At 35.0% G+C, this 26,982-nt stretch overlaps 3 protein-coding genes and 1 long non-coding RNA gene across 4 annotated transcripts; 2 read left to right on the top strand and 2 right to left on the bottom strand.

The window, feature by feature from the left end:
- Positions 1-381: 381 nt before the first annotated feature.
- Positions 382-6,227, top strand: LOC127262136 (protein root UVB sensitive 6). The gene is made up of 13 exons (XM_051290672.1): positions 382-1,001; positions 1,665-1,763; positions 1,865-1,978; positions 2,346-2,417; positions 2,506-2,616; positions 2,693-2,812; positions 3,434-3,535; positions 3,645-3,717; positions 3,889-3,972; positions 4,075-4,139; positions 4,317-4,418; positions 4,494-4,673; positions 5,782-6,227. The coding sequence occupies exons 1-13, from the start codon at positions 648-650 to the stop codon at positions 5,845-5,847; spliced, it is 1,542 nt and encodes a 513-aa protein (XP_051146629.1). The 5' UTR covers positions 382-647; the 3' UTR covers positions 5,848-6,227.
- Positions 6,228-6,589: 362 nt separating this feature from the next.
- On the bottom strand, positions 6,590-19,256 carry LOC127262135 (uncharacterized). Its single transcript, XM_051290671.1, has 17 exons — positions 18,951-19,256; positions 18,133-18,266; positions 17,148-17,205; positions 16,298-16,513; positions 15,502-15,774; positions 14,848-14,982; positions 14,622-14,747; positions 14,220-14,264; positions 13,421-13,528; positions 11,551-11,693; positions 11,316-11,439; positions 9,134-9,208; positions 8,660-9,031; positions 8,481-8,573; positions 7,428-7,575; positions 6,980-7,286; positions 6,590-6,839 (listed from the first exon to the last, which is right to left on the bottom strand). The coding sequence occupies exons 1-16, from the start codon at positions 19,176-19,178 to the stop codon at positions 7,036-7,038; spliced, it is 2,529 nt and encodes an 842-aa protein (XP_051146628.1). The 5' UTR covers positions 19,179-19,256; the 3' UTR covers positions 6,590-6,839; positions 6,980-7,035.
- LOC127262137 (uncharacterized) lies at positions 9,027-19,027 on the top strand. Its single transcript, XR_007841060.1, has 3 exons — positions 9,027-9,456; positions 9,931-10,028; positions 18,917-19,027. It is a non-coding gene; the product is annotated as an uncharacterized LOC127262137 (long non-coding RNA).
- An 830-nt stretch (positions 19,257-20,086) lies between the features above and the next one.
- Positions 20,087-25,751, bottom strand: LOC127262545 (26S proteasome regulatory subunit 6A homolog). Its single transcript, XM_051291274.1, has 10 exons — positions 25,556-25,751; positions 25,323-25,439; positions 24,196-24,303; positions 23,705-23,896; positions 23,421-23,612; positions 21,607-21,725; positions 21,384-21,471; positions 20,588-20,707; positions 20,382-20,522; positions 20,087-20,263 (listed from the first exon to the last, which is right to left on the bottom strand). Exons 1-10 carry the CDS (start codon positions 25,667-25,669, stop codon positions 20,186-20,188), a joined length of 1,269 nt encoding a protein of 422 aa, XP_051147231.1. The 5' UTR covers positions 25,670-25,751; the 3' UTR covers positions 20,087-20,185.
- Positions 25,752-26,982: the final 1,231 nt, after the last annotated feature.

The following is a 26,982-nucleotide window of genomic DNA, read 5'->3' on the forward strand; positions in this document are numbered from 1 at the left end:
GCGGACGTTACTACCCACGGACCTCCCAACCTGTGGACTTTTCGACCCGCGGACCTCCCGACCTGCGGACCTTCCGACCCGCTATTTCCTTAGAAATACGTCTATTTCACCTGATTTTCTAGTAACACCCCTTGATCAGTCCAACAAATCCAATTGTAAATCTATTTTTTTTGAGCTTTTTAACCTAATTATAAATTTCACTTGTAACAATTTTAATATAATATTAATATTTTAAAATATCGTAAAAAAAACAAACGCATGTTGGGAGTAAATTTTATCAATTTATTGTATCAAAATTTTAATACTGTAAGCTGTGCTGTTCTGGACCTCAATTCCCTGGCGTCCGTCATTCTGACTAGGTGTCTCCAGCCGTCAACCTACAGGAACTCCTCTGTGAGTTCCCCACCCTCAAAATTCACTCCCAACTCACACCACACCTCCTCTCCCTCTCTCTCCTTTTCTCTCTCTCTTCCTACAGAGAGTGGAACGTAGAAAGAGAGCAGCGTCGGAGCAAATCCGCAGGGAATTTCCTCTCCAATTCACCTAATTATACTCATTATATATATATATACATACATATATATTGTACGCACGCATCTGCAGTTGTTCGTAATCTTCGGATTCTCCGCCGGCGGAATTTAGGTGCAATGAAGCTAAAGCATCCGTCGAAATCCGCCTCGCAGACCTTGCCGGCCTCCGACGCGCGTCTCCTCGTTCGAGAAACGCTCAGAATCAGTGCTAATTTGGCATCGGCGCCTCCGTCCTCGCATGTGCCGGCGCAGGGGGACGTGACCTCGCTCAACAGTGCTAGCTTCGGCGGAGTTCTCGAGGATCAGTTTCTGGATTCGAGTTTGAGGTTGATCTGCTGCGAGGAGATCGATGGCAGGCGCTGGCAGTACTTCGCGGATAAGAGTAACAGCGGCAGGAATAGCAGAGGTCCTCAATTGAAGAAGAAATCGATTCGTGCTGTCGGCTTGCAGACTCCCCAGGCACCTGTTGATGTCAGTGTTTGAGTTATTTATTGTTATTATTATTTTTAATATGCTGTTCTTCACTGGAGTTCTTCTGATTGCTCGCGCGTGTTTTTGAATGCACGAGTACATTGCGTAATATATAATGTGCATCCTTAGGAATTCTTAGGTTGACTTTAATCGAATTGTTTTTAAGAGTTTTATGCAGGAGACAACTGAGCGATCCGATTGATCGCGCGCGTTTTTCTCATATCAGAAGGACAGAATAAGTTCTCGTAGTGATTTGTGGCAGTTTCAGTTTCTTTTCTGTGTGAAAGGAATAAATCCTATTCTATGAATACCAAATACACATTTGCAAGAGACTTCCTACTTTTGTGGAGCTTTTGATTTTGATTATGTCACTCTGTTGACTTACTAAGCATGGCGATCATAGCTGGTCGACTTACAGAAAGTTTTTTAACACATCATAGTTGGAGGGTGGGATTAATGATAGATAACAAGACTGAAAGCAGACCACTAAAGTAGAAATTTGCCTTTCTATGAATGTATGTGGGCCTGATGCTATTTTTAAGAGCTCAAAGTTTTGTCTGTAATTCACCCTTACTTGCATTGTTACTGTTAGAGATTTATAAAATGAAAAAGAGATATGCTTAAATTAACCTTCTCTCCATCTATGCTGTTCACATGGTTCAGGAAATGGTGGCATTTGTAAGGTCCTATGTTGTCCCAGAAGGTTTTCCTGACAGCGTTATGCCTTCTTATGTCCCATATATGACATGGAGAGCTTTAAAGGTATATATACATATATATATATGTGTGTGTGTGTGTGTGTGTGTGTGTATTTTCTTCTCTGAATTTACAATTGGTGACAATAATTGATGTTTTGTTTGTAGCACTTCTTTGGTGGAGCAATGGGTGTTTTCACAACACAAACACTCCTTAGTTCCTTAGGGGTATCCCGAAACAGATCTGCACCTGGTGCTGTTGCAATTAATTGGATTCTCAAGGTATGTATTTGAGTAGTACAGTCAACTTTTGTAATTTGAAAAAACATAATGATCTTAATGCCGAATGCTTTTGGAGGAGGTATTAATCAATATGTAGGTGAATTCACAAATTGTGGTATTAAAATTTGAACATCTAATGAAGCTGCCATATCTGGAAATTACATCACATTATTTACGCATGCATTACATTTTTTCATGATGACAATAAAATTTTGTCAAGAATGGAGTTACAATTGTTCTTGAAGAAGTGCATCTCATGTTACCAAGTACACAATGCTTCTCACTGCCACTCCGAGCTTTTTATAGTTATGAAACTCAATGGAAAAGAAAGATTCTAACTAGGTATGTATTGTGTGGAAAATTATAGGATGGTGCCGGGCGTGTTGGAAAGATGCTGTTTGCTAGGCAGGGAAAGAAATTTGATTATGATCTAAAGCAGGTACATATTCATGGACTCATGGCCCAAGTGATAACAAGAGTATCACAGTGACTAATGTTTATGTTCGCATGTTTTGGGTTTTATTCAGCTTAGGTTTGCTGGAGATCTCCTGATGGAGTTAGGAGCTGGGGTAGAGTTAGCAACTGCTGCTGTTCCACATTTATTTCTTCCACTTGCCTGTGCAGCGAACATTGCCAAAGTATTGAAACAGATTTTCTTGTTCCATTTCTACATATAAATTTGAGCTCCGAATAAATGCCCTGTTTTTCTTATAGAATGTTGCTGCTGTGACATCAACGTCAACTAGGACTCCAATCTATAAAGCTTTTGCTAAAGGAGAAAATATTGGAGATGTAACAGCCAAGGGTGAATGTGTTGGAAATCTTGCTGATCTGGTATGTCGTAAAATTTTACTATCTTCTGCACTATAATTTGGCCTCTAAAAATATTGATCCTGGAAAGGCTTCAATACTTAATCCAATAACTCAAGATTACATAGCGTCGTTTCTGGATGAATCTATTTGAACTTAATTTAGTTATCTTAATAATGGCATCATGTTATATGTTACCTGAAGTCCAGTTTGGGAATACCCGTGTCTTGATAATCTCCAATCACCACTTACTAAATTTCTTGAATTCCATTTTTGATAATTGAGGTTGTGTGCTTGATGATGGTCAACTTTCTTCCTGAGTTGTTGAAAATTTATTGACATCAATGCAGGAAAACAGAATTGAGATTTTACCTTATGATGATTTTTTTTTTTATCTATTGACTATCTTTTGAAGCCTACTTTGTCCATTCCTTAAGGGATGGGTTTGTAGGTGTACTGGTGTAGCGCTGAAAGGTGTTTTTTTAGGCAAAATTAGTTACTACCTGTTTTCACACTTGAGGCATTTACTGATATTCACTATTTTAAGAATTGCATGATTCTCAAGTTTCCATCTTGTGTCCCATGTAAATCTGAATTCATGTTAAAAAGCAGTGCTACTAATTACATGTAATCATTCTGGTGAAGCTTGGAACTGGACTCAGCATAATGTTTTCGAAGAGAAATCCATCATTGTTTACTACATTTGCGCTGCTCTCATGTGGATATGTGATGAGCTCATATCAGGAGGTTGGATATGCATATTCTGCACCCACACACAATTACAAACACAATGTACTGTTTTCTTCCAATTCAAGCTGATGATTGAAAATGTGATTCTTGTTATGTCTTTTTTCAGGTGAAATCTGTTGTTCTGCACACACTGAACCGGGCACGATTCACTGTGGCTGTAGAATCCTTCCTGAAGACAGGTTGGAATTTAATTCATCTTATCCTCTCGATATAGTCCTCTTTTCAGCTACATTTATTCCCTTCAATTATTGTTGGAAGAAGAAAATGAAAAGAAACTGAAATAAGAAAAAATTGTATCGATCAAGTCATATTTCTCTCAGACCATATTATTCTGTAATTTGTTATTTCAGGAAGAGTTCCTAGTTTGCAGGAGGGGAATTCAATGGAAGATATTTTTATCCCTCCATGGAAACAGCACCGACCAATCGTTCTTGGTACTTGCAAAATGACATCTCCTTGTCACAGATGCACACTCCTTTCCTCATTGGATAAGATTATATCTTATACTATGCCCTTTTTGTTGTTGTTATCCTCAGGACCTAGGTTTAAGGATGCATTCCAAGATCCCGATTCATATCTTGCTGTGGAGCCCATTTTTGAGGTATACACTTACTTCTACTTGGAAATATAACAACCTCAAAACTGTGTTTTTTCATGTACTAATATGATAAGATTTTATGAACTTGACAATGAATGCATAAATGTCATTCATGCATACAATCATACACTTCATTGTCCAAGGTTCTTACGGGTGTCTCACGAATTTCCTTTCTAACAGAAAGAACAATACATTGTATCATATAATCCTTCCAAGGGCAATATCTATGCCTTGTTTAAGGATCAGGCAAAGCCTGATGACATACTGAAAGCAGCTTTTCATGTAAGTTTGTGGACCTCCTCTTGTTAAGTTTAATAGCATTATTAGTGTGGCTAAATTCACCTTGTATTGCTACAGGCCCATGTGCTGCTTCACATCCTTCAAACCTCGAGTCATAATCAGCCTAACTCTACAAAACATGACGGCGATCTTTCTGCTGCTGCACCTACACTGGGTGACCTTCAATCTCATATTGGAGAATCATATAAGATGGTCTCAGCTTTATATGGGCCTTTCAAAATCAAAGCAAAGGACCAGGTAATGCAAAAACAAACTTTAATCTCAAATAAAATATCTTGGAAATTTAAATGACGATTGAGGTTGTTTGTGCATCCGCATTGTTAGTGACTCAATGCTGCATTATTTGTTTTTCTTCATGTGTTTAGGAGTTTGCTAATTATTACTCTCTCAATCCTAGAAAATTTGTCCACTTTTCCGTAGGCACAAGACTTTAAGAAAAATATAATTAGTAAATAATTAAGAGGTATATTAGTAAAAATAATTTTGGTATAATAAAAATAGTTCTAGATTAAAGTTTAGATGAATAAATAATTTAGTTAAGATTAAAAAAATTATAAATTATGAAATCTAAAGTATGATTGAAGTGTATAATCATCTTTCAAAATAGAAAAGGACGATGGATGAAAATAGAAATGGGACGGAGGAAGTATTAGTGATCAGTTACCTAGTTATTTTCTAGGTTAGTAGAGTAGTGGAAGTAAGTAATGTAGTTTGTTTTTAAGTATCACGATCTCAATTAATGAAAGATCCCTTTTCCTTTCCAAAATCTACCGGCATGAATATATTCCAAATTCCAATGCATAGTGTTATATGATCTGCTCGTTACCTCGACTGACGTTGGTTACTAAACTTGAATATGCGATTAGATTGCACGTGAGTGGGAGACTGTGATAGGTAGTTAATTAATTTCCTGCTTTGGTGTACTAATAGTTCATTCCAGACTATAAGCTTTTACGTTTTTGCCTTTTCCTGCTCAATATGACATTAAACTCATTAGGTATTATGTCGAATTAAGTAGGGGATTAAATCGAGTGAGTGTTGTTGACCTGCTCAAGTTATTTATATCTTAAATTTGTTTCGATTAATATCAACCTTATGACTAACATGAAAGTCGACAAGATTTCGTTGCAGGAGGTCTACACCATTTATATCCCTCATGTTTACTTGTTCAAACAATTAAAGAGGCAAATATTTTATAAATGAACATTCTCCTATTAAGGAGCAAAATTAAAAAGAGTTTTTCTTGTTCATGCATTTCGCCTAGCTTTTAATTGGTGTCTTATTATTTGAGAATTTGAAGTCTGACCTATGTGAAACTGCCCCTGGTTTTTTTCTGTTTTCTCAGGGGTGGGTTATGTCGGATTCGCTGCTTAATCCTGGCCGGCCTCGACTATGCAGTTTGGTCAGATGATGTTGGTGTAGGCTTTTGAACTTATACAAATAATAATGCAATGGGATGGATGGACGATCTGGTTTCTTGTCTCCCCGGGAACCAGAGACAGCAACAAGGTAACACCAATAACAAAACTCACAACTGATGTTTGAAGAGAGGCATAGAGGTCATTCAAGACACCGTGATAAGAACTGCAATGAAGGTATACTTGGCTCGACATATATATATATATATATCGTATTTGTGTTCAGAGTATATTCTGGTTGTGATGCTATTCGAGTTGTGTAATTAGTTCACATTTTTCTTCTATGTACTCTGCTTTTCTCTCCCTGTTTCTGCCCATGAAAAGCATTTGGGAAGAGGCTAGAAATTTATGCGCTATGCTTTTGCTTTTATTAGCATTTTTGGTTCAGTTTATAAGCTACAAGTAACTGTGCACCAAAATTTTACTCATAGGCTATAAAGTTTGGCATTTCTCCGTTTCAACCCAAATAACCCTCTTTTAACTTTCTATGGTTTTTGAGCTTTTATTAGCAATTTTGGTTCAGTTCTGTAATAAGTTATGAAAATCAATCCTTGCGTCATATATAATGCGTGAATATTTTAATTATTTCTACTTTTTTTAAATTTTATTATTATTATGACGTGGGAATCGCAACTGCTATCCGAAAGTGCTGATAAATTATCTGCCGAACCTAATATCTTACTATTAATAGCATAACACACTGTGCTAAACCCTCAAAATATTAACACCATGGGGCGAGCGAATGATGTAACAATTTAATTAATAACTCAAAATCTCATCCAGAGAAGATAGAACCGATGGCGCATGCAAAAAAAAAGTAAAGATAGGTGTGCATTGAAAAACTATCTATCTGTTAACTGTAACACAAGACTCTTTCCAAATATAAACAAGTAAAGTGTATACTTAATTGAGACAATCATACCTTAAACCAATAATCTCTATTTTAGTTTTAGTTGTGCCCGTCGAGCCATCGGTGCAGCCCAACCTGGAAATGTAGAGGTAAATATAGGTGAACTTAATCAAGGATGAGTATGCCCATCTATGCATTTCGGTTACAAAAGATTGAAATAGGAAATATAGGTGAATTCCCTAAGTTTGCTATGACTAGTTAGCATTGCTTCTTACCTCTCTCTCTAACCTTTTGTCTTTGTTCACTCACCACAATGTAAGTTGGCCGGCATTCATTTCTTAAGAAACATCTTCCTGAACTCATCGTTGGATTTTGGGTTTTCGTCCTCCCCCTGTTGAGTGCTTCCTTCAGATTTTGGTTGATTTCGGTTGCTCCAGCCTAGGGGTTTCACATTTCTTGGCATTGCGAATGTGTTCTTCCCCTTAAGCTCGACATCTTTGTCTGGCCTGGAATTGGAAGATTGTGGCTTGGATTCATTTTGCCCTTTGGAAGCCTCCTCTGAATCCTTTTTCCCTGTATTACCTGTTGATTGTGAATGTAAATTTTTTGAAACTTTGAACTACCAAATTATTTTGAAATCAATGGTCAAGGCAGAGTTTTGGAACTTAAAAGTAAAATGACAAGGAGGGGAGATAGAACTCAAAATTCAAAGGTAGAAGCTACCGTGGTCAAATCCGGCACCTCTTTTCTTCCTGCCTTGTTGGGGATCTGATTTCAAAATGCTTAATTTCTTGCCCATGAACGTTTCTCTGTTCTTCTCCAAAGCTGCAGCAAGGTGTGCATCATCTGAGAAGTCCACATAGGCTAATCCCTTTACAAAGATCAGGAATAAAACAGTTTCAGAATCGGGGAATATGCTGAGTATACAAAAATTCTACTTTGACGAGCATGGTTGACACTTAACACACAAGTTTTGTACGAGTTGCCTATTTGGTCAAGTATGATTACAAGAAATCAACTGAAGGGAAAGGTGCCATATGTTAAGTATAGAGATAAGTATTAAATAACAACGGGAGCACAAAGGTAGAAGAAGAACAGACCAAACACCACATTGACGGGGAATTTTACGATAGTTCACAAGCATGCTTCAGATCAAATGATATATGAGTTCAAGTAATAACTTAAAGAGGCAGAGAAAAGGCATACAACATTGCCAAAACAAGTTCCTCAAACCTAGTTATCAATTTCCATGTTGTGTAATACATAGCCTGGAAAGTTTACTATCAGTATTTTCTTGATTACTTTGTCTTGGCAGAAAGGAACCTAGGGTACCGTGCTAAAAGTGACGGGGCCTTCACAATCAACCCTACAATGTATTCAGTAAGGAAACCGGGACTTTATTTGATCTAGACCTCCATTTCTTCTCTTATTCAGTGTTTCCTCTCTCTCACTGTCTCACATGATATAACATGCAAACAAGAGAGCCTCTTAGTCGGCACTCTGGATACTATTCCCAAAGTAATACAATTTTGGGATTATACTATTCAGATCACTTTTTAGGCAACATCAATAGGTGTTTACATTAAGTAATAGCCCAAACAACACCATACTACGCAAATTATTAAGATAATGGGATAACATTCCAAGAACTACACCTAATTTCAGGTCAAAGTTATATAACTGGGATCCGCTGTCTACAGACAAGTATGTGCCACAGTCCTAGAGTGTCACAAGAGGATATAATTAACCGATTTCAGGAAAAATACTGGCACTTACTCTTGATTTTCTAGTGAATTTGTCCTTCAACAGCCGAACAGCAACAACTCCACCAACATCACCAAAAAATTTGCGTAGATCATCATCAGTAGTCTGCAGAGGTTAAATCAAATATTAAATAAATGGGAACCGTTTTATCTATAAATTACTGAAAGACAGTAGCACAAGTTATAACGTGCCTTGAGATTTAGATTTGAAATAAAGGCTGTGCATTGATCGTCAAATGGCAGAGGCTTCTTTGAGGACTTCTCCTTTTTCAGGTCGCCTGCATGCTCAACTTTTTCCTCATCTAAACCAGTGGCTTTACTAGCTTCAGTTGAAGGCTTTGCTTGACCTTGACCTTGATCATTGTCATTTGTCTTCTTAATATTTTGTGCCATATTTTTTTGACGCTTTTCAGGATTCTGTTTGTCAATTGCACTTGAAGCTGACTTCCTCTTTTCACGAGAACTTTTACCAGAAGAAGTTTCTCTCTCATTTGTAGGTGGACCAATCTTTGTTTCCTCCTGCTGCAACCTTAATAGCTGCTGCTCTTGAATTCGAGGAGTCACCTGCAAATACATTAACATCAGATACAAAGCACAAATAAATAATCTTAATATAAATAAGTTCTTCCATGATTTCATAGGAGGGCAGAAGATATGAATATATACCTTTTGAACAGCATGATCAAAGTCTTCCAGTGAACCATATTCTCTCTCAAATTGCAGCCATGAATGGCAGATATCCTGAATGAAGTTGCTTTTTAGGATTAACAGTACCATACAATCCAATATATCACATCTACATAACTAGAACATAACAAGAAGTGATTCGTAAAACCAGCACAATGGTAAGCTACTACCACAACTATAATTAAATTGGAAAGTGTTAGCACATGTTGATACAGCTCTTGGACACTCTGGCTCAAAATAGAGGATGCAGGCCAAATGACTGAATTTTGCCACTCAGTACTTCTGATCACGGGGTTAAGAAGGTACAGTTTGAGTTACACGACAATTAAGGTTCATGCCAAGATCAATCGCAATCCATTGTTAATCTCAAAAAACAAGAGCCCTAGCAAAAGTTTGATCATACAATTTTATGTTTAAATATATATTTTATTCAGAAATGGAATCAAATAAACTAATTTATAAGAAAAGCAAAGGCTATTAATATTTTGTTCATAGTAATGTTAAATTACTTTTTAATAAATGGCAACTTGAAAAATCAACTATATATTAAAAAAGGTAGAAACCTTCACTAGAAAAATCACTTTATAATAAAATTATTTCAATATATTCTAATAAATGATCATTACAAAACATAGAAAAAAAAAAAAGCAAAAATGTGGAATTACAGAACTCATTGTCATACAGTACAGATAAAACATACTACAAATATATTATATTTAATTAGTAATTTAGTATCTAAATATATTTTTTTAATTGGGTTCATTATTGCACTTCAGTTACTAAACACATGAGTTACTACTCGTTGAAGTTCAAGAAGGCTTTTAGCTGTCCGGATGATTGTTTTCTGCAGTCACAAAGTCATGAATTGTGTTGGGTAAGTAAAGCAAGTTCATATTCCCCATGTTCAAATTGAGGGATACTTCTTTGGGTATGTATTTGTCACAGCATGATGTATGAAATATGCAATAAACCAGATTTTAATTGTCACCATTGTTAGTTAGACGTTCATTACAAACATTTCTCAATAGAAAATAAGATTTACGAAATAAAGCTGCAAGAATAATAATATAGTATAATACATGATCTGGCCACTGGGTCTGTGAATGTTAGGAGTTTCATTGTCACTCTACCTTGACCAAATTCTAAAATTCTTAAGCCACAGTACAGACAACACTAAAATCATTTACAACCTTCTCAGTGGATCCAAAATCTAGCATTCTATAGTTCAGTATTGACTGTCGATACCCATAAAGGCAATACTAGCTACCCTAACTTTCATATCAAGGATCCCTAAGTGATTTTAGCTACATACTGCTAAAAGGGTTCAGACTGAAGTCTAGCACATGGTTTAAGAAAGAAGGCTTGTAACAAAGCAAATGGTTCCTAATATGAAGTATATGAAGATATCAGGTATGGAAGGTTATGAGGAGGGATTTCTCCATGAAAGAAGATGGATTGATAATAATGAAGAATGCCATATTTTGTACAGAATAATACCTATATACACAGCACTAACAAAAAAAAGAAAAAAACAAAGAATTAACTCATAACTACCCACTGCACAATTCAAATGCACTTTGAAACCACCCTTTGTACCTCATTCTCATTGATTTGACTTCACTTTACTTAAGATTAAAGATAGGGACCACGTGGGCAGTGAAGGTTCATTTAGTAGACACCGAGCGCGCAGCAAGCACCTACTCCTATAAAAATGAAAAGCAGCGAGTGGAACTTGACGAAGCCCTTTTCTACAAACCTTCCTAGTTTAGTTTATTAAATGAAGCTCAAAGTACCATGCAGGACCACAGAATATTCTGGAAATGATCCAGTATGCATCAGTGTAGGTGAACCTTGATTTATCAGTGTAGATGAACCCTTTCTCATACAAGAACAATCACTAATTTGACAAAGCATGCATCCATCAGTCAGGGAAAGGATTTTGGAGAGACTGGGCGTGTTTCTTTTGGGTGAGTTTGGGGGAAATTGGTTTGAGTTTGGTATTTGATGGGATGTTTTGTGAGAGGAAAAAATGTATTTTTGTTTTCAGGGAACACATAGCACAAATACTGAAGTTTGGAGAAATTTGGAAAAAGAAACACACCCCAAGAGTTGCTTCCAAAAAGGAAGGCAACACAATATCTCATACAAAACAAAACTTTACCTCTGAGCCTGTGCCAGCGAACCTTTTACTGTAGCACCTCTTGTAAAGAGACCGGGCCTCATTTATGTGGCCTCTCTCGGTCTCCCATGCTATATAACCCTGCCAAGCTTCCAGTGTAGATCCACTGAAAAAATAAATTAATAAAATAAATAAAATCTAACTTCCCTGAGCTCCAAGAATCTATTATCCATCATTGTAACAAAGCAAAAAGAAAGAAAGAAGGAGAGCAAGGGACCTGATTTTTATCAAGCTCTCCCACACACCACGAGCTGCATTCAAATTTTTTCCCAAATTTAACTCCAATCGAGCCCAATAACTGTAAATCCGGAGTAAGCTATCTGTGCTGATGAGGTATGCAGATAAGTAATCTGATGCACGCTGAGACCAACAACAAACAAAGTTACGCATGTAAATATATCATAAGAGACAGGAGCTTAGCTATCAAAATAGCATTTAACTAGAGCACTGATAGATTATAGTTAGCACACATCATTTTGATGTCCAAATGCATAAAATTATGAATAAATTAAGGGTGTGTTCGTTTGATGGATTTTGTAAAAATCCTATTATTCATCCAAAATTTTCCCTCCAAAAACATCAAATCAAACACCTATTTTTTATTTTTTATATTATACTAAAAATCAAATTTACATTCAAAACATCACATCAACACCTATTTATATCACATCATACAACTATTTAAATTCAAAATTTTTACTATTCAAATCCCAACTCAAAATCCAAACCCCCAAACAAACACACCATAAATATATTTAATTTTTATATTAAAAAATATATATAATATGTATAAAACTCGAGCCGATCTCGAACAAGTTTGACCCTTACAAGTTGAGCTCGAACTTAAATTTAAGCCTAACGAGGCAAGTTCGAATTCTTAACGAATCAAGCCGAACCTATACCACTAAAAAGTTCGAGTCAAGCTCAAAGAATAGATATTCGAGCTCGCTCAGCTAGTTTAACAGCTCTAAATTTGTTACGGAACATATATTGTTAGTTCCTCATTTTCCAGATTACAAAGAAATAAAAAAAAAAAAAAAAAAAAAAGATCAGATTCAATATCAAATTTAATTTTGCAAAGCCTACCAATCTAGAGATTGGGAAACTATTAGATGAGGTTCATCAGGTGACAAGATCCTGAAGAATCCAAATGATTAATACTGTTAAACAAGGCCTCAGTGAACATGAACCTTGAAATTATTTAAAGTGTGTAAAATGATATACATCAATATTTTATATATATATATATGTATGTATTTTAAGATCATCTCTAACCCACTGCATGTACCAAAAATGGGGGGAAGGGGCTCCAACCCACCCCCAATCTACAGTGTTACTCCAAAATGGAGTAACACTGTTACTCCACTCCATTTTTGGAGTGAAGTTTTTATGGTGTTTTTTATATTTTTGGTATTTGTTTGACGTATTGTGTAATTTTAATTTTTTAGTAGATGATATATAATTTTATATTTTAAAAAGTTGTATGTAATTTTATTTTTTTTTGAAAAATAATGTATAATTTTATTTTTTAAAAGTGATATAATTTTAATTTTTGGAAAGTAATATATAATTTTATTTTTAAAATGTTAATTTTTATATATGTAATTTTTAAATAATTTATAAATTATATGTGTATTGATCTAATGTAAAAATAAATTAAAGTTGAGGTGTAATTTATAAATATGAAAAATTATATAAAATAATATAAAAGAGGAATATATAGGGAATATATTTTTTAGAGTAAAAATTAAAGTTTATGGTTGGAGTAAAATTACTGTAGATCAACTGCATTTTTACTGTAGCAACTGCAAAAATGGAGTGGAGGGTTGGAGATGGCCTAAAAGAATGCTTTGTCAATATTTGATGGGGGTTGATACACTTCGACATTCAAGGAAAAGTGAATTTTATGTGAAGAATCATATTGACTCGTGACAACACGGATTAAAGGTAAAATTACAGATAATCCACTTAACTTAATGTTTGGTGAAAAATGCAATAGAGAATCATGTCAGTAAAAGTAAACGCAGCTCCAGATTAAATAATATAACATAAAACACAGGAAATTTATGAAGGTGTAATTGTGAAACCTGAAATATATCCCTTATAGCAGCAAATTCCACACCAGCTTCAATTTGTTTGGCAGCACACAGTCTGCGCCTCAATCCATCTATTCTAGTGAGGAACACATTTAGATACTGAAAAAGAAAAGCAATTAAAACTCAGATTCACATGGAACCAACTGCTATATGGAAATATATATGATCTAGAGTAAAACGAATTCAAGATCTGTTCTAATCAATAACACGAGGAAAGTTTCCTGTTACACCACACACACACACACACCAAAAAAAAAAAAAAAAAAACCGAAAAAATAAGCTTGCCACTGCTCCACTCTCCTTCCCTTTTGCAAAAGTTGCAGAAGCAATTTCCATGAGCCAAAGATAACTTAGAGGCAAAACTCTCAGTAAGCTTCCAAACTTGAGTTCACTCACTGTAGAGGTATCAATTTTCTGTATCATTCAAATTATGTTCCTGATCTTTTATTTCAATTCAATAGTTCCCTCGTTTAAGAGATCTACAAGATTAAACTTGAGGAAGTCAGCATCTTCATTTATATCTTACTTCAGTTATTCTGGCTGGAATTGACCATTCATTTCATTTTTATTCTTTTTGGCATGCAGAACTAAAAGAACAGAAAATCCTATCCAAACCTTACTGTCACATATTCAACTAATTTATCCAAGTTTCAGGAAGAAAGCTCACACTAATAAACGACAGTGACAAATATTACATAGTAAATGTCACAACTAAATTACATTGATAGTTTCAAACTGAGTTAATTGCAGCCATTCCATAATAATCACATATGCAGAAGTTTCTTCTCACCTCATCATAGCTTGAAAAAATGCACTGCAAGGATCTCTCAAACACCTGAAAAGCAATCATAAATTGGAGGAATGAGGCAAGACAAGAAACATTATGCTATGAAAGATAAATATACAGAAATGCAAAAAGATTAGAAATTTTTTCCTGATATGTTTGAACATTCACAGCAGTATGCAATGCACTTCTCAAGCAGAAGTAGATTGTAGGAAGAGAGTGAAGTATTGTATTAATCCTTAAACCCTAATAATATTCAACTTGCAAGTTTCCGTAATGCCAAAGCCATTAGAGGCTGCTTAACATGAAGAAATTACAAGCAATTATATTAAAATGAACAAGATTGGGATAACCCGAAATAATTCTTCAATTAGTATTGCATATTAAAGGTCCACAATAGAAACATACCGTTGATAATTCTTCCTCAGAACCACGACTGCGTTCCAGAGAGAGTAAATAATTAACCCACAATTCTCCTACCCAAGGACAATTCCTTGTGGCTCTGTAATAAGCATCTCTTCCAATTTTGGCAGTCTACAATGCATTAAGATTATAAGTTGTTATTATAATCTAGATAAACAAAAACAAAAAAAAAAAAAAAAGAAGTCTGATAAGACACATAAAATACAAAAACCTTGAAAGTTTTATCCAGATACTGAGTGTAGTCAATCCAAAGATCAGCAGATAGCGGAAAATCAGCTATCGCACGCTCATACAAGATCTGTATGCGAGCTGGATCTCCATATGAGTGCTCAAATTTCAAGTAGAACTGTAGGAGCATTAAAATACATTGAGAACATATTAAAAGATTATGCTGCAAGCAAGCAATATAAAGTAGTTCTTTTGACCTACATAAATAAGGTGTTTTATATCATTTTTTTTCTCACACTTAACAGCATATATACCGGGAGATTAAGTTACAATGTGGTTTACTAAGGATAGAAATGAGATAGCACATCATAAACTAAGATTCTCTTGTTGATCGAAGTTATAAATTCATGATTCACCACGGATTAAGTGATAAACATGTGCATATTAGATAAAAGGCAGACTTAAATAGCCAAAGACAGATACTGTGGTCACTTAAAAATATCATTCCACAGAAGAGAACTTCATTCTGTAACACTTTTTATAAAACTATTCAACTCAGCACAGCATTACAGTACAGTACAGGAGTTTCATACTTCCTTAAATCATTATTTTAGAAATACATCAATTATTAATACTGAGGCATTAAAAGTTGTTTTCAGTGAGATCCTTGCCAGGGAGATAGAAGATTAAAAAATACCATGTAATCTTGAAGCTTTTCTGTGTCAACCTCTTTTTTGGATATTTTTTCCTCAAAATGACTACGAGCATTCAACGTTTCCAATGCCTTCTGATATGTAGAGACTACATTAGATGGAAGACCATCTAACTCCCCACCATTATTATCAGTTGAATTCCCATGCTCAGCTACCCAAGCTTTGTATGCAATAAGAGTTTCTTTAAGGTTAGCAAGGGGAATTGACAACTGTCGATGAAACAAATTTTGTATGCGCTGGGTCTGTTTTTCCTTCGCCTGCAATTTAGAGTCAGCATCAACAGTTAAGTATTATACACAACAAATGACAAAAATTGAAATACCTTTTGTGATTAAAAAAGGGTTAGTGTAAGAATGGTGCTAAAGCACAAATATAGCACTAGACTATTGCTGGTGTCACTATGTATAGAATATAATAATATAAAGTATGTTAGGCGTTAGGTCATTTCACTTTGCGCCAGGAGCAACTAGTTAGAAGCATATTACTGCCCCTATTTTATGGCCATGTTCAAACTTCAAAACACAACAAAACCAACTCTTGTCATTACGACTAGTATTTGCGTGGACACACTTAATCATACAATATATTAACTTGTGGATTAGAAATAACCAAGAAGAGGATAGTCATTATAAGTACCACAAGGACTTCTTGCATAATAACAAAAGCAGATATGAACCATATGCTAGGTTCAGACTCTCATAACACACACACAAACCAAGATGAAGGCACATACTACAAAACAAACAAAAACGGCAATACAGGGAAGGAAGTGAACCTCACCCCTGAATCAGTTTCTTCAATGGTTAGAAAGATGGCTTGTTCAAATTCCCGGTACAATTCCCATATCCTGTGACCTTCAGAAATGTGCAACCCAGCAGCAGTAAGAGCACGCTCAAACAAATTCCTTGCTTTTGAGATGCCAGAAGCAGAGCATTCACAAACTGAGGGATCATGCTCTTGCATAAAATTCATGTAGTCACACCAAAGATCAACAGACTGCAAAAAAAATGAAATCAAAATATCCTATAAAAAATCTTCAGATATATCACATTAATAGGCATGACTAATTTCATAAATGAATGTAACAAGCCAAAATTCCATGTAATTCAGGGTTTGTTTACATGTCTTTTTCTATCTGTTTCTTACTATTCAATCGACCAACTTTCTTTGAAAAATATCACACCCAACAACTAGTTCACCTCAAAAACATCAAAACTTACAAAAAAAAAAAACAGAGGTAAACAAACCCATCAATTCCATTCCCCTTCAAAGCAGCCAGGCTTATGTATTTGAATCAAATTTTTAATAGATATCAGTTAGACACAGCAAAGAATCTTTCTCACGGTAGGAAAAGCACTACAGCAGTATGAAAGAAATAGTTAATATCGTTTACATTCTCAAACTCCTCGCACATAACTCTCTTCCCTCTCTGAATTCATTTCTTTTCTTGAGTATATCTGGTGAATTAAAAGTAAGGGTAACAAACTACATTCCGTTGCACGATATTTGGCAAACAACAAAAAAAAAAAGGGAGATATCTTGACTTTTGGACAGAGTTCTTGGATGAAGGTACATAGGAGCAGCAGATCATTTCCATTTATTATCTCAGATATGTTATATAAATACCAACCAAATAATCAGAAACCCCTCGCTCGTAGAGCTTTTCAACTGTAGGCAATGTGTCTGCTCTGCAAAAGAATGAAAAGAAAAACAAGGGTGCACATTAGACCTTATTATACTAGGATGCTATAAAAATGTTCAAGCAAAAATGGCATGCACACATAATTACGATAGCTAATATCTAAATACTCTATATACAGCAGACAGATCAGGGGGGCAGGGAAAACCACCTGATGCATCACTTACAATAAGATAGTTGAATGGAAGCAAGACCATATAATGCTAGCGAAAAGAATGATATAAATTTATGCCACCATTAGTGTGATCAAATACCTGATCAGGCACCCTAAAATGGTATCAGCACTATCAAGTGATTAGTCATGTAATTCAATTCAGTGTGCAGAATTAAGTTCCAACTCAAGTAACCCTACCATAAGCTTACAATGAAGATTTTCACCAATCATCATACTAGAAAATACAACAACAGTACCTACGAAGATCGAATAAAGACTAACAGCTGTTAAAGTACAGTCTCTTCTATAATCGGTCGGCATAAAGAATGTATTTTCTTGAAGAAATTCAACAGCCAAATAATCACTAGCAAACTACTGTCTCCATAATACACAAGTCATAGCTATCATATGAAATCATAGCTACAGAAACAATGATAGCATGCTCAGTCTGAAAAATGAGAGATCGCTATTCATAAGTAGAAGTTTTCATCATACTCTTTTGTCTCCTTGTAATATTACAGTGAACTACCTTTTGCACTTCACACTTTTTAATTTCAATGTTGGATAACTTGTAACACACCATGCAATTCAATGTGTATCAGAAACAATAGCATTGTTTTAACTATATAAAAAATAAAAATATTAAGTGGAAAGTATTTGCAGTGATATTTATTGCCAAAGAGTAAAAGAAAATGATCAGGTCATAGGAAACACTCCAACAAAACAAGCAGCAGAAAATGGAAAAAGTATACGCAAACTCACCCAGAAGTAATGGTTGTTTCATCTTTAGCCCATTCCCGCCACATTTCTGGAGTCAAAGGAAACAACAAACTCATAGCCTCCCTAGCTTGTCTCAACTTCTCTATGTTTCCTTGCTTCCGCAGAATGTTGATGTACTAACATCACACAACATGAAATAAGATACATGAGAAATTAGCAGACTTCTGTTTTAGTGGTATAAAATTAGAGGATAAAAAAATAAAAGAAAATTAAAAAAAATAAAAACCGAAAAATGCAGCAATATAGAGATAATAATGCTTGGAAATTAAGGCTCTGCTAACATATGCTCAGAAATCACTTTTAATACTGTTCATATTTTTAAAAATAAAAATAAAATCACATCAAATAAATATTTCCTCTCAAGAACATCAAATCAAAACTTTTTACAATTCCCCAAAATTATTTAAACTCCAAAACTTCCCAAAACCATATATAAATGGAGCCTTAGATTCTATTGGTCTGATTGCATTATCCTTGATTTTGTATTTAGAAAGGACTTGTCTCTATCCAAAGTACCCAAACCCATAATAGACATAGGAGAAGACTATAATACATGATGTTAGTTAAGTGGGAAAAAAAAAAAGATCCAATAGAATAATGAAAGGAAGCAAAAAACATGGGAAATGAATTCTAGGATCCCACAGAAACATAAACAGCACTATTACACATAAGCATGCTAGCCTGAAGCATTTGTTTTTGCTAGTAGATATTCGAGCAAAATAAAAAATACTGGAAATAGCTTATTGTTTCTCGAAATTTCTGACAGTTCTGAAAAAAGGTCGGCGTTTGAACTTCCTTACTTTGATATGAGACTCGTAATCCGACGGATTGGCGTTCAGGGATTTCTCGAGTGCGTCAATCTGCTCAATTACTTGGGATTCATCCTCGGAGTCGGAGTCAGAACCGGAAGAGGAGTCGGAATCTTCGCTAGGATTTACAGCGTCCGGCATGGATGTGTCTTCGTTCCTGTTGGCCTCTTCCTCCGCCACAGCGGGTTGTGCAGTGACTAGGGTTTCAGATTCCGCCATTCTTCAAAACCCCCAAGCAGCACCCATAAGCAGAGTACAAAACCTCAGAGAGTATAGAGTTATGTTAAAGATAATTCAAATTAGACACATAAATATGCAATGACAACATAGTTTACCAACATTTTATCATTTTCATTAGTGATGTAAGTGACATACTAGTATTTAGTGAATTTATAATAATATTATTTTATTATTTTTTATATAATTAATAATTATATTTAAATACTTTAAAAATTATACTATAATAAAGAATACATATGTAATATACATATATACTGTAGAGAATAAAATATAAATAAATAAAAATATATATTTTATTAATAATTAATATAAATTAAATTCAAATTAAAGTTAAATTTTAAATATAGATATAAATATTTATTTTTTAAAAAAGTAAATAAATATAAAAAAGAAAAATTAATAAATGATGTTCTATGTTATGCTATAATTAAATGTGTGTGTTAGTTTGACAAACTTCGTATTTGAACCGACAGTTCGAAAACTGGCGAACCCTCCGATACGGCCAAACCATATATTACATGGCATAAACAATTATTTGTAATATATTAATTTTTTTAAAAGAAAATATGTGAAAACCAGATTTGTTTTAAAAAAATAGCACTATTTATTATTGGTTTGGAGTTTGAATTTTAAATAACTATATAATATGATATAAATGTTTAAATTAATTTTTAATATAATATAAAAAATAAATATTTAATTTGATTTGGTTTTTTTTCTTTTTTTTTTTTTAAGGATAAATAGTAAAAGCCTGAAAGAATTCATCCAAAAGAAACACCCGTTAGGAAATCCTTGAAGCTTCCAAAATTAACAGCCAGCTATAGTACCATACCAAAAGCTTCTCCTATAAGATAATGCTTAGATTGGCAGTAAAAAATTGTTCTGAATTAGCAGACGCAGTAGTACATTAATTAATTAACCCAAATTGGTGTTCGTTTACATACCATATTGGAGAAACACATAACAAAAATAATAAAATTGGGAGATCAGGCATAGTAATTGAGGCTGGCTTTCTTCTTGGCTTGAACTTGGATAATGCCTTCGTTGAAATCTTCGTGGTTCACCTAAGAATAAGAATAAGAAACCCCATGGATCATACACTTAGTTCATCAGTACCAACGTATGTATGTATCCCTAAATGTCGAGATATTTATTTGTAGGCAGAAGAAACATCAGACTGACCTCAGTTGCGTCCCGGCGAAGTGCTAGCATGCCTGCTTCCACACAAACTGCTTTTAGTTGAGCGCCGTTGAAGTCATCTGTCGAGCGCGCGAGCTCCTCAAAGTTGACATCAGGATGAACGTTCATTTTCCGGGAGTGGATCTGCAATGGAAGAAAACAATTTGGTAAAGCCTGTCGAAAGGGCTACTTTCAACTAGAAGTTGTACCTGGAGAATGCGAGCCCGGGCATCCTCAGTGGGATGTGGAAATTCAATTTTACGGTCCAGTCGACCAGAACGCATCAAGGCAGGGTCTAAGATATCCGCTCGATTGGTTGCTGCTATTACCTGATGGTGAAACAAGGATCAGTCACTGAAACAGCCCCGTATCTTATGTAGTTCAATGATCGACTAAAGTTTTCCAATCTAAACCACAAACCCCAAAATATCATATTTTAGAGGGTTGTGTTTGGTTGGGATTTTTCCCACTATTCACTTTTTTTTTTTGAAACATAAAAGGTGTGTTTGTTTGAAGGATTTTGGAGGATTTCCACTATTCATCCAATTTTTTCCCCCCAAAAACATCAAATCAAACACCTATTTTTCATTTTTTATATTATACTAAAAATCAATTTTACATTCAAAACATCACATCAAACCCTATTTATATCACATCATACAACTATTCAAATTCAAAATTTTTACTATTCAAATCCCAATCCAAAATCCAAACCCCCAAACAAACACACCCAAAATCAAACTCCTATTTTTATTGTTTATATTATACAGAAAAAAAAAAATTACAGTTAAGATATCACATTACATTAAACAATTCAAAATATTTACTATTTAAACCCCAACCCAAGCCCGAAGACCCAAACACGACTGAAGTGTTCTGAATGAATCTCCAGCCAAAAGTGTCACAAAATAAATGAATGAAATGTAACTACCCTACTAGTCGACTTATGTAAAAGTATTTTTCATGTTGTATGATTGAAAATTTTAAGGTAATGGAACAACAAACCTTGATTCGTTCATCGCTGCTAAACCCATCGAGCTGATTGAGCAATTCCAACATAGTCCTCTGCACTTCTCTATCCCCGCTTACTTCACTGCAAAACAATATATAAGCTATTATAGGCATAAAAGTAGCATCACGGCTAACCTTCACTCCGTACAACTTTATCCAATAATCAAGAGTATCACCGTAAAAATATTTATGCAGCCAGACGCCATTCAAAACCTACCTATCAAACCGTTTGGTACCAATGGCATCAATCTCATCAATAAATATGATGCAAGGAGATTTTTCTTTTGCAAGCTGGAATGCATCTCGAACCAACTTAGCTCCATCACCAATGAACATCTAAATACAAAAGAAGTTTAATTATAGAATATATATGGAAAAGGGAAAACTCAATTATAAAAGCCACAAATTCACCAGTTAACTCAGAATGACAATGCACTGCATTAAATGATTATTTCCAGCATATATTAAAAGTAGACATTGAATGCTGCAAGGGTCGATGCAGGGGGATTAAGGTCATGAGAAATTTATCAACACAACCATTGACAGCTAATACGTTACTAGAGAAGCGGACCTGTAAGGACAGTGTAGCAAGATGACAAATGCGCGTCAGATATTCATCATTGAATGGAAGATCCAAGCAGAAATGAACAAGAAATTGTAATTCGGAAAATTTGATGATACAGGAATTGCAGAACCGCTGTCTTTGGCTCGCATTGAAGAAAAGATGGGAAAGGAATCTGAGCAGGGTTTCCCCTAACATCCTCTCTTCGTTACTTAACTTTCGAACTATCTTATTCGGTGCCTAAGTGCGTAAACGACCTGAAGATTGGTGTTGGCATTAGGAGAAGCAAGCTAAGTATCAGAGGAACTTCTAGAATTCTTTTTGCCTTGGGGAAGCCTTACAATATTCTTACATTAGAGACACTTGCCTTGTTGTTCTTACTTTTTTACCTCCTCTACGTTCTTGACAGCCCATCTTTGTCTCAGTAGAGTCCTTCAATGGAAGCCTCAGGCAATTCCGAAAGCCTTCGCGGGTAGTTAGAATCTTTCTTTGCCAACTAACTGAGACAAGTTACAAGCGATAAGGCTGCTTGAGACTATCTCCCCTCCGGTATTTTCAGACTCTCTCTCTCTCAATTACACCTTTTTTGTGTTTACACGTAGTCTGTTCTAATGTTTCCAAATTCCAACCAAGATACTTTATCTTGTCATCCTTCATGCTTTATTCTTTCCATCCATATCAACGGTCAGTATAATCAACCTCGAATCAACCCCCGAAACACATCTGGTAGTCACACAGGTTGCAGCCACTACCCACAGAGTCCCCACATGGAGGCCCTGTGGGTACCTTAGAAGCCCATAACCCCCTCCCCTTTGTTACTACTTCTATAACTAAACTCATACTGGTTCTCCAACCTTACTCATCATCAATTTGACTAAAAAAAGACCAAATTTTACCTTGTCATATTGTAATGAATATAATAATGAAGATATGGCCAAATTCTATATGGTGAAGGAAACATATAAACATACAGCTACAACATAGTTAATATGAGGAAGATGAGATAAAATTCAAGTACAATCAAAGAATGACTATAACAAACAGGAACAGCTTGTAAACCAATGGGGAGGGTTAGTGACAAAGTTGGCTATTATTGACAGATGAGCTTGTCATAAATTTAGTTCAACACATATACAAGGAACTAACCCTAGCATGCTGAATTTGGAAACATGACAAATTCTTTAGTAAATTTGATCTGTCAAACAATTAACAGATTTAGAAAACAGTACCATGAAGTTTGAGAAAGCCTGCTTCTGACCACAAAATGGAAAATCAATAAATAAATAATAAACCAATCAATGTACATAAACAACACAGATTAGCAGGCATTCTTCTTTAAAGTAGTTCAGGGAGATGGCGTCCTAAACTACTGTGCTCACAGAATGTGTTTTTCATGGAATTAAATTACAACCACATAACTATGGTTATCGGAACATCAGAGCCAGCAATAGATCTTGACAATAGCATACCTGCACAAGCTGGGGACCAGCTAGCTTCAAGAAAGTGGCATTTGTTTGGGCAGCACAGGCTCGGGCCATTAAGGTCTTTCCTGTTCCAGGAGGCCCATACAAAAGCACTCCTTTTGGGGGGCGGATACCTAATTTTTGAAATCTTTCTTTGTGGGTCATAGGCAACACAATTGCCTCAACCAATTCTTGAATCTGAAGTTATTAGTACAATAAAAACTGCATTAATAATACCCAGCAAGATGCAAAACCATTATTAACTGTTCAAACAAAACAAAGAAAATTGCCTGTTTCTCCAGGCCACCGATATCATTATAATCTTCCGTCGGCTTCTCATCAACCTCCATAGCCTTAACCCGAGAGTCATACTCAGATGGCAAAGTATCCAAAATGAGATAACTGTCTTTGTTCACTCCAACAAGATCACCAGGTTTCAGCTTATCGGGGTCAACCAAGCCCACCACAGGCAGGAAAATTGTCTGCACGGAAGCTAGCGAAAATTAATAATAATCTTTATAGAAGAACAAAAGTTCAAGTCCTGTCATAAACTTAAAATGGAAAATATTGATACTTGATAGCGTGTGGCTAGATAACTTTAATGCATGTGCTTTTAAATTGAAAGGTTACACAAAATATGAAAGGTGGAAGATAAAAGTGAGCCCCTCCTAATCCAATGACAATTCCATCAACAATACTCCCTAATCCATCAAACCTACCCAACTCAAAGGCAGAAAAGGACTCAAGAGAAAAACATAAAAATGCAAAAACATGACAGTACCTGCCGTGTAGATGTTTTTAGCACAACACATTTACCCTTCCTTTGGGAGTCTAGATCAATATTTGCACCATCTTCTTCTACTTCTTCTTCTGGATTCATTTCCAGTATCTGTAAAAAGATATGACAGATGTCTGCTTCCATTAGTTCAATAATAATCTGCCAAACTATATTTAAAGACGCTGACTCACCACCTAGAAGATTATTTTAAGCATTCATATGATGTGGCTTCTAAAAATTCCTTAATCGACAATAGACTTCATCTAAGAAGAAATCCTACCATTAGTCAATACACCAAGTTTATATTGTTGTTGTTGTTGTTGTTGATACTCTTAAGAAATTTTTCTAAGTAATCATTACAACAATTTACCTGGCATGGATTTAACCAAGTCTAAGGAACTTGAATACAAGCCATACATAACAAGCTTCATTAAGACTAAAACCAACTACACCCAGAAAAAAGTAGCATTCACAAACAGAGCAAGTCAAATCTCTGTCAAAAATCAATCTATGATGTTTAGAAACAATTCATTCAATGTCTCATGAAACATACTGTGGTTCACAAGAGGCTCCTATTCCTTTGGTTTTAGTTAATACTATTATCCCCAAAAAATTTAAAACTTATAATGACACATTTATAATCTACTATGGTGCTCCAGCTGCTGAATTTTGTCATAGATCTTAAAGGGTCACTTGAAATCAAGACTAATTCAACAATGTCAGATGATCCATCTACCTTGAGAAGAGTTTTGGGAAGAATTGGAGCGGTAATTTTAGGGTCAGTCTCTGCATTATTTAGATTCTAGCATCATGGTTGCATAATGCATTACAAAACTACTTAACTCTTTCAACTCTTCCAACAGCATACATTTTAATCAAGAAGCAAGGAATATGAGACAATGTAAACCCTCGAACACTAGGTTGTCACTTGGAAAATTGTAGTTTCATTAAAGTTGATTCATATCATTTAAACCCCACAAAACAATTAAATTGAAAAACCCTAATCTACAGACGACACAGTAAGATCCAATTCAAATTAATTTCTTGTCTCTACAAGCCCAAATTGCGAACAAAATTACCAGAAGACAATAGCAAAGGTAGTAAATACGATTATATTGCCAGAAATATACCTCAACAATATTTCCAACCAAATACGGAAGTTGCTTGTTTAGCTTGATTTTCTCTTGATTCTCCTTAATCTTCTCGCGAAACGAATCCACTTCTAGATTCGTCCTCTGCAACTCATCCTGTCCCAAAAAAAAAAAAAACCCTCGTTTAGCGACAAAAACACGAACTACTCCCCGCAATGAACCAGTTCCATTTACAATATTCATAACAATCGACTTTCGACGCCAAAATGAACCTTCAGTATTCGTATTTCGTTATCGAGCAGACGAGAGGCGCGAACGATGTCTTCTGTGGTCATGGAAGCGATCTGGTCTTCCTCGAAATTGTCTTCCGCCATGGGCGTCGCCATTTGCAATCAGCGATTTGCGCAAGGGAACGGAGAGCAGGGAGGATTCGGGGAAGGAGAAATTGAATCCGAACTGGTTTACTTGCAGAAGGGGATATGTTATACATTAATGTGGGTTCTCTGTGTTCCTTTTGGGCCTTCAATGAATTTTATCCTTATTGAAAATCTTAATAATTAAATCAGCCCAATAACATAATGTGAGAACTATTAATTTTTTAAAAAACTTATTAAATAATTAATATTATTGGTGTGTTTATTATGTGAATAATTTTTTTAAAAAAATTATTATGTGAGGTATAAAAAATTATGTAGATAATATATTAATTTTTTTCGGTTAAATAAGTGTGAAAAAACACACCCTTTATATATATTTATACATTTCTTTTAGAAAAAAAACAGATTATATATATTTATTTAATTGTTACTGTTAAATTAATAATATTTTTTTAAAAAAATATTAGATATTTTATTATTACTAATTTTAAAAAAAAAAAAAATATTCAAAACTCATGTTGCATACGTAACATATTGGTGTACAAATCGTAGATACATAGGAAGACATTATGTGCATTATTTACAACTAAGAATGTATATTTGTGTTTGGCTATCTATCTGTGTAATTACTATAGACATGTATATTAACCATCTTTATATATGTTCAAAATTTTGAACGTTTAAGACTTAATATAATGATTGGTCCACTCTTTAGTTCGACCAATCGAATTTTGTTCAAACCCTTTAATCCTAACACAACCCCAAGCCTAAACCTGTTTACCCTAAGTTCAATAATTTATTTTAGTTTGTTATTGAGCGGTTATTTTGAGGAAGTTTTTAGATAGGAAGTTAAAAGTTTTATAATTGAGTCTTATTTTCAGAGAGTGAGACTGATAGAGAAGCACATAGTGTAAAAGGGAGAGTTTTTTTAATGAGTTTTCTGAGATTTATTTTTGTGCTATTCTAGTGGGTATCGAGGGCTAGAGTAGAGTGACACGTCGACTTTCACTTTGGAGCGTGGTTACCTAGGCCATTTAAAACTATGGGTTAAGCCTTAAATTCGATTCGAGATTCCTTCACGGGGAGAAAGAAGCCGTTTGTGTGCATAGGAGAAAATGTATTGTTCCGGTGTTTATCAACTAATGGATTCAAATATAAAATTCAGCCCATGGTACAAAATGATCCGAAATAATCACAGAGTAAGGTAGAGGTCGGCTAGTCACTTTAGGTCTCTTGACACTTACCAAAATCGTCACAAAGGAAAGGGTCACAGAACCTTATCAGAAATCTATCGGAAAACTCTATCACTGCCGTCTTCCTCT

This window comes from Andrographis paniculata, unplaced genomic scaffold (assembly GCF_009805555.1).
Source record: "Andrographis paniculata isolate CXL003 unplaced genomic scaffold, ASM980555v1 Contig65END, whole genome shotgun sequence".
Taxonomy (NCBI): domain Eukaryota; kingdom Viridiplantae; phylum Streptophyta; class Magnoliopsida; order Lamiales; family Acanthaceae; genus Andrographis; species Andrographis paniculata.